Raw genomic sequence first — 8,235 nt, forward strand, 5'->3', positions numbered from 1 at the left:
GACCTTTCTCCCTACAGGAAACCCTCAGCAGGCCCTGACCACAGACCAGCCCCAGGGAAGCCCAGCCCAGGGTTGAGGACAGGGCCACCATAAAGCTGGCGTCCCAGCTGCTCCGACGACACTCCCCTGAACGTGGGGCAATCCACAATGATCTTAATGAGCACTTGGACGCCACACTGCACAACATTGGCTTGGAGTGAGACCGTGCTGCTCTTTCGATCCTGATTACACCAGGGAGCTGTCTCAGTTCGAGATCTGCGTCTTTGGCATCTCTTTAACCCTTGCTGATCTCCATTTATTAAAACAGAGACGGGGAGCAGGCTTCCGGTTCAGTCTTGGCGGGTGGCCGTATCTAGCTCGAGTTTAATAATCTGATTTATTGGACATGATTTAATTTAATGGACCTGAACTATTTTCATTGTATTTGTTTTCACAATTACATTCTATTTGTGGCCAGTGATCTTGCGCCTCTCATTTAGAGCAGTGATATCTAGTTTTCTTTTGAAATAAGTTTAAAGTGGGTGATTTAAAGAAGACATGAGGTCCACAGTAGAGGCAGCATGTGAGACGTCACCGTGCTGGTTTGCAGGTGTGGCAAAAACTGGGAAAAGATATACGAATGGACCATCGTTTGGAAAATCCTGCGAGGACTTCATCTGGAGGCTGCAGGTGGGCTCAGGCCTGCCTGAGTTGGGCGTTTTGGTGGAGGAAACAGAACGTACAGAGACGTGAGGATTGGGACTCAGAAGCGAGGAAGCTCAGTGTGGCAGTGGCCGCGGGTGCTAGGGAGACGAAGAGGAGTGCTTGGGACTTCAGGCTGTGGACCTTGGCATCCAGGAGGACAAACCAGAGGCCACGGGTTGCAGGGCGGTGACAGCAGGTCAGTTAATCAGAAGATTGACACTGCCTCCAGGAGAGATGTTGCTGTGGGTGCCAGCGTCCCCGGGAACCCCACCTGAGTTGCAGAACTGTAGGTCTTCAGCCAGAATCAGCCTGAGGGGAGAGGAAGAAGGGATAACCCGCAATGTCCATGACAGAGCTCTGAGCATTGGGTTCTGTCCCCACATCCAGACCCCACCAGCCCAGCCCTGGTTGCTACTAAGGCAGGACCCCCCCGTCCCCTTCCAAAGGCCAAACTGGAGTTCAGAGCCATTTCAGGATGTGGTCCATGTGAAGTGGCAAGTTCAGGAAGAGAACCCAAGGTCCCCAGTTCCTCTGCTATACTCACAGGGCTCCTCCTGCCCCAGCCACTTCCCCAGTTCTGGCCAGAGAGGCCCTGGCTTCTGGGGAGGTCTCTGGTTCAACTTGCTGAACTGGAAGGAAACCTCGGAGCTGGGCTGGCAGAGGGAAGGAAGGCCCTGCCTCAGGTCCCCAGGAGGCGCACCTCTGACGGGGTCTCTGCAGTCCCGGCCACAGGCGCTGCGACAGCACCGCTTCCTGCCCATGCAGTCGGAGTCCTGGCTGCACATGTGCCTGGTGGGGCTGAGGCAGTGCAGCCGGTCCTCGGGGCAGCTCCCCAGCTTCACTGCAACACAGGGGCCGGCGTGAGCCCGAGGTGCCCACCTGGGGCTGGGGGTTGGTGCTCAGCAAGGCGGAGGGGCCACTGACCTGAGACCCTGGGGACACACTGGCGGAAGCAAGCTCGGTAGCAGCACTTCTTGGTTGAAGGACACTGGCGGTCACCAGTGCACTGATCGGGCACTGACAGGAGGCAGGGCCCGTCATCGGGCGGGCAGCTTCCCCACTTCTCTGTAAGAGAACACCCACATCTTGCAGCTGGAGGCAGCTCAGGTTATGTAACAAGTGCTGACCCGGAAATCACATCTGAATTCGGTGTCCCCTACTCCTTGCCCGTCCTTTGAGAAGTTTATTTATTTATTTTTAACCACTATTTTTCCCCCAGGACTGGTTGGAGATCCAGGCAGCATAACAATAGGGAAAATAAGAAAGTTAAAAGTCTCCACTGTGTCCAATAAAGTTATGGCTAGGCTAGCCTCTCTTCTCCCTGGCCTCATCCTCTACCACTTTTTTTTTTTTCTGGGGGCTGGGGGTGGGACTGGGGATTGAACCAGAGATACTTTACCTCTGAGCCTCATCCCCACTCCTTTTTGTTTTGAGATGGTCTTGCTGTGTTGATGAGGCTGACCTCAAACTTTCAATCCTCCTGCCTCGGCCTCCCAGGTTGCTGGGATTAAGGCGTGCACCCACCCTGCTCTGCCACTCAGTGGCCCCTGATGGGCTCCAGGCTCCTTCTGTCTGCAGGGCTCTTGCTGCGGCTGCACCTTTGCCTGGTGCTGTCCCCTCCACTCAGAGCACCTGGTCAACTCATTAATCTCTGAAACACTTCATCCTCAGAAGACCTTGCTTCTCCAGCCCCACCCGGACTCTGGGCCTCTCATCAGCTGGAGGCAGTGGGACTTGTCACCTGCCTGCTCTGCTGTGCTCCCTGTGAGCTCTGGCACAGCATTTGGTGCACAACACTAGGGGCTCAGTGACTGTCTGAAAGAAAGGACTTGAAGGGAACCCGGTGTCATGCACATTGGCTGTTGCCAGCCTGCTGCATTGTCACATAGCCACCATGGCCACATCTGCACTGCGTGCTTGTCGCTGTGGCAGGTGGCGAGGCTTCAGGGTCCAGAGGTACTAAGTGTCTTGGAGGTGCCCCTCCAGGCGGCTGTGGGATGTAGGGTCCTGGAGTTTACCTGACCCCTCTTCTGGGATATTTCTGGCTATTTCCAGGTTTCACAGAAGGCTGGAGATCAGTACCTTCCTCCACTGGGTAGAGGAAATCAAGGTCTGAAAGGGACAGTGACTGGCCCAGACCCACACAGTCCTGGGCCAGGACTCCTGCGGCCAGTTCCCTCTGATCTCTGGGACCTGCTCTGGATGCTTTTGAGCCCTAGGGATGGGGCTGGACCAGGTCTTCAACCCAATCGAGCCTCAGAGAAAAGGTTCCGGAGCTCCCACAGCACTGGATTCAAGGCTCTGTCACCTGGGTCACCCTTCCCCCTCTGACCTGCCTGGGTGTTGGCTGCACATAGTAGGTAGCCTCTCACACAGTGAGTGCTCAAAATCAGCTTCATGCCTCCTTAGACTGAGTTGGTTTAAATCGAATTGCTGCCCCCTGCTGGAGAAAGGGTGGCTGAGCCTGGGAAGGAGTCTGATTAGCTTCTCTTGGTGGTGGGTGGCAGGGGGAGGGGAGAGGGGAACCCAAGGGGCCCTGGAGACTGTCTGAGGTGCCAGGGTTCAGCGTTAACTCACAAGCCCAGGCTGGAGGCGCTCAGGCCAAAGGGAACTCAGAGCAGGAAAGCAGGAGTGGGGAGCAGGCAGGTATGTCAGGGGACAGAGGCCGCAGAGTTTCTGAGGGGGGCCAGGATGGGAACAGACTGATAGGGAGGGGGCTGAGAGCTGGCATCTCAAGTGGGAAGAACTATGACAGCCACCGTGTGAGCTGGGCATTAAATTCTGGAGGGCACAAAGACAGGTGGCAGTTCTGGGCGGCCACAGAGGCTCTGCCTTCCTGACCTTCCTGTTCACACATGCGCACTCTGAGCAACAACGTGTCGATGCAGGTGGTCATCCAGATGCGTCCACTGTGGGTGCATAGACTCAGCCAGCAGCACACAGGTCAACAGATGTGTTCACACACTCGTGTAGATACACAGCCCAGTGTGCAAGCACTTAGATCTATATACACAATTCGCCGTAGGCTTAGCCATCTGGGATTGCGGATACTCAACTTTTTTTTGATCTACAAAAAATAGCACATTATGTGGTTCAACCTAACACATGCACACACACACATTCAGACATGCACAAGATAGTTTAATATTAATACACACACATGTATAAATGCAGGCAGTCACACATGTACATTTGAAATGGGACATACACTGAGTCAGATTTATAAATATACAATCACATATATGTCTACACACATGAATATATATAAAGAAAGATTCATAATGCACAGTTATGCATGAAAATATACAGCACATGCATACATGCGAGCACAGTGACATATACACCACAGACATCTATTCACGATCACACGTATGGAACTATAGACCCAGATGTTCCCGGCACCACATAACCACTAAAAACATTTAACTAGGCGTTTACTGTCCACTGGGGAGAGCGCCCAGCTTTTGGATCAGAGACATCCAGACAGTTGAGTGAGGGCCAGGGCTCCCCTAAGCAGAGGCAGCCAGTCTTCCACAGACGTCAAGCTGAGGTTCCCCTCCCTCACCCCTGCCACCTTCCTCCACTGTCTGAAGTCCACTGAGAGTCGGGCAGAGGTCTCCTGGAGAGGAGCCAGGGAAGGAGGAGATGCGGTGAACTGGGGAGACATGCGCATCACACATGGCCACACCCAGAGGCCCAGAGCTGGCCTGGGCTCTGCTGGTGCTAGCTCCCACTCTTAGCAGCTAGGTGAGGTATCAGGACATGTCCTCCTGGTACCCCCAGCCCCTCCTCCAAATCACCCAGTTATGCTGCTCCTACTGTGTACCTGACCCTCTTCAAGGCACCATGTGCTCCTGAGAGAGAGGCACGAGCCCATTTCACAGGAGTCAGCAGGTGAGCCTTTCTGACTTCCCCGACCTCACTCAGATGTCACCTTTGAGACAAAGAGTCTTGGACCTTGGACAAGCGGTTTCCCGCTGTGCTTTGGTTTCCTCATCTGCAAAATGGGAATCAATGTAGTGCCACCTCACACACTGCAGAGGAGGTGTGTGGTGACCGCCGTGAACCACAGTGGACGGACTGGCCTTGGCCCACCAGCCTCCTTCCTTCCTCGACCCAAGGACTCTGAGCACCCTCCTCCCCACATCAGCTCCCTCCTCCGGCAGGGACCTGTGCCTCCAAGGAAGGCATAATCTAGGCTAAAGAGAGCAGAGTGGATGCAGGCAATTGCTCCCAGAGCCCCTGCAGGAGGGGACCTGTCCTCATTACTGACCCCTCCCCCCAAGGCAGGGCCAGGGCTGCCCAGGTGAATGTAGGTCACCTATATTCCACTAGAAGGGAGCAGTGCCTCACCCAGATCAGGAGGCACCAGTCCAGCCGCTCCAGCACCCTCACCTCCCTCCCCTGTCAACAGGCAGCCTCAGCCCCAGCCTCATCTGGGGGTGCCAGTGGGCATGGAGGTGCAGGAGGGAGAAGAGAGGCAGCGACAGAGACTCCTCCCAACATATCCCAGATCCCACGAGCCACGTTCCCTATTTAACTCTCAAGCCCTTCTACAAATGGAGCTGGGAGGGGGGGCAGAAAAGACTCGCGGAGTGGCAGACTTGGAAGGTTCCCTCCCCAAAGAGGAACCCCAGCTCAGACACACACGATGCAGTTGTTCTGCAGTGAACACGCGCGGGCTTGGGCGTGCTGTGGTACATCCTCAGATGCGTAGATGGCGCCAACCAGCACCGAGAAACCAGCCGAGATACACAGACACGCGCCAAAAATGCACAAATGAAAACACAGCCTCCCAGAACCACTAAGCAGGGTGTACGTACACACACACACACACACACACACACACACACACACACACGCACCCCATCGCCTGCCCTCCCCAAAACCAAGCCTTACTCTCCTCGAGAGGCAAAAACCACCCAGGGCCTAGAGAATAGGGATCTCACCACCTCACCTCCCTTCTTCCAGCCAGAGGCGGCAGGCAGCTGAGTCCCCAGAGCCAGGAGAGCCACCAGGAGGAAACTCCAGAGCCCCATGTTTCTGCTGCTGGCATCCAATAAGGTCAGGGCCCAGCAGCTCCCAAATTAGCATCTGCAACCCCGGGAGGCCAAAGCAGCTGAGTCAAGGGAGGATGATGTCACATGGGGGTGGATGATGTCACATGGGTCTCCCTCACCCTGGCTCCACCCACTGCTCAGGGCCCAGGGCCAGGGGTGCTTGTGCAAGAACTAAAGGCAGGGTGGCCCAGATCCTACAGGTGGGGGGACCTGGACCCAGTCCTGCCTGTATCCCTGACTTGGCTGTGGTCATGGCAAGTCTCGGGATCCCTCTCTGAGCTGCGGTTGATCCTACCTGTGTTGTGAAATGAAAGGGAAATGGTGATGGAAGCAATGTTGAGAGAATGGACTTGGGAGGCAGCGGAACTTATGCAGGTTTTTAAGCTGCCACCTGGAGTTGTGAGAGCTGGTCACCTCCACCCTGTGACCTCAGACATCTGGAGTATATATTGGGAAAGACCAGGTGATAACATTGTGCCCAGAGACTCAAGATGCACAGCAAAAGATTCAGACTCTTGCTTGATGGACCTTGTTACCAAGTATATACACCCTTTTGTTACCTTCTTTGGTCATGTAGCCCCCGTTGTTTCTTAGCATTTAATAGGAGTTTTCTACAAAGGGGCTTCACCACTTTGTAACACAGGAGCACCGCCGGCCCATTCCGTCCCCAACTCCCTGCCTTCCTCAGAACGTCGACATCAGCTCTCTGAACCTGTGCCTCTGACGAACAGCTCTCAACTCAGGTCTGCCGACTTGCAATTCCTAAGACCCCAAATAAAGTTCTTTTTACTTTTACAGTTTCTGAATTTGGCCGAGAGTATTCAGGGTGAAGCATGAGTCAGGTCCCCACTTTCCTGGCTCTCCACAGTCTCAGAGTTCCAGCAACGTCTTAGGCAGGGACGGAAGTTAGTTCTGCCTGACACGGGGGCTTTGCTCATTCTGGATTCCTAGGAAGGGAGACAGCATTAGGGTTGGGGTCGGAGCTTCCTGCCAGAGAAGCTGGCCCAGGCTGGCAGGTGAAGGAGGCCAGCCTCAGTCTCCCCTTTTGGGTCCCTGTGGGGAGAGAGGCCACCCCACCTTTGTGAGATCACTTGCAGTGACATCTGGTAGAACTGCCCTCTGCCTGGGCTGGTGTGGCAGAGGGGACGGATGAAGCAAGGCTTCATTGGGGCTGTATTCATGGGCCAGAGCAGATGTCATCTGACTCAGGGACCCCAGCCTAGTTTTCATCAGGGTGAAATCTCGATCCATGTAGCCCCTGATAACGGCTCCTGCATTTGGTGGAAGAGAAGAGGCTGACATTGACCAGTGGATCCACCAGCTCTGTGGGAGCTCAGGTCCCTCCTCCCGGCCCTCCCATGTGAAAGATGAGGAAACCGTGAGCCAGAGATGAGAAAGAACTGCCTCAAAGACACACCTGATTCCTGGGACTAAGCTGGGACTTCCGCTCTGGCATCCCCAGCATCTGGGTGTTGAAAGCAGGGAAATACTTCAGCTGACCCTGAGAGAGGAAGGTGACATTCCAGGGCTTAGCTCACCCTTCCCTCCCAGTCCAGAGCAGCCAGGCAGGAAGTTCTTCCTTGGACTTAATTGGAATTCCTCACGCTGTCTTCCTAGCTCTCGGAAGAAGAGGGGCTCTGCCTTCTATGACCTGAGGTTACTTTTGGAAGAATCTGGCATCTCCTTGGCAGCCTTATTTTGGAGAAAAACACTTATGGACATACTTTTTTTTTCTGATTATAAACAACATGTTCGTTGAAGAAATGCTTTTTTGATGAAGATGATTTTGTGAACATTTTCAAGTCTCTAAACATGATGTTTAAGGATGTGATTGCTTGTCTGTCATACATGAGTGGCAGGTTTGGTGGTGTTGGTCAGAATGTTGGATGTATGCTGAGGTGGTTTTAAATCTTAGTGCCACCAATCTCTTACCTGAATGACTTTTTTTCAAACCTCAGCTTATTATTCTATAAAATAGAGACAGACATAACAATATTTTCAAATGGTAGTTCTGAGGATTAAATGAGGTGGCTTGATAAATGCTTATTGTAATCCTCTATTGCAAATACTTCTTTCTTTTCTTTTTGGTACCAAAGTTTTAAATTTGGGGATAGTTAAATCAGTATTTCCATATATATTTTCTCTCTCTATTTTTGTGCTAAAAAGCCTTTTTAACTCTGATATCCAATAAGTATATTTATTTTGTTTTGTGATGTTTGGAGAACCTATTAATTCTGAATCCATCTGAGATTTATTACGGCAGAGCATGTGAAAGAGAAAATGCTTTTTTCCTAAGTTATTAGGCAATTGTACCATTAGCCTTTAGTAAATAATTCAAAAGTTTGCCATTGATTAGAAATCAGAACTTTATCAAAAACTCTTATATGTCAAGGGGCCGTTGCTGGGTTTTGGTTCTTTCCCTTTGACTGTGTATTCTTGTTCCCCATTACTGCTGTCCCCCCCCCCAGTGTGTTTTAGTGACACGAGGTGT

General features: G+C 52.7%; 1 protein-coding gene across 1 annotated transcript; it reads right to left on the reverse strand.

The window, feature by feature from the left end:
• Positions 1-332: 332 nt before the first annotated feature.
• LOC107156710 (WAP four-disulfide core domain protein 5) lies at positions 333-5,821 on the reverse strand. Its single transcript, XM_048810725.1, has 4 exons — positions 5,642-5,821; positions 1,609-1,749; positions 1,385-1,525; positions 333-993 (listed from the first exon to the last, which is right to left on the reverse strand). Exons 1-4 carry the CDS (start codon positions 5,721-5,723, stop codon positions 989-991), a joined length of 369 nt encoding a protein of 122 aa, XP_048666682.1. The 5' UTR covers positions 5,724-5,821; the 3' UTR covers positions 333-988.
• Positions 5,822-8,235: the final 2,414 nt, after the last annotated feature.

Source organism: Marmota marmota, unplaced genomic scaffold (genome assembly GCF_001458135.2).
Source record: "Marmota marmota marmota unplaced genomic scaffold, marMar, whole genome shotgun sequence".
In the NCBI taxonomy this organism is placed as follows: Eukaryota; Metazoa; Chordata; class Mammalia; order Rodentia; family Sciuridae; genus Marmota; species Marmota marmota.

Excerpts from the sequence above, each read along its gene's own strand:
- LOC107156710 (XM_048810725.1), bottom strand. The coding sequence starts at position 5,723 with ATGGGGCTCTGGAGTTTCCTCCTGGTGGCTCTCCTGGCTCTGGGGACT. Across the intron at positions 1,750-5,641 it reads CTCTGGCTGGAAGAAGGGAG|AGAAGTGGGGAAGCTGCCCG; the intron begins GTGAGGTGGTGA and ends GTTCTCTTACAG. Across the intron at positions 1,526-1,608 it reads GTGTGTCCCCAGGGTCTCAG|TGAAGCTGGGGAGCTGCCCC; the intron begins GTCAGTGGCCCC and ends CCTGTGTTGCAG.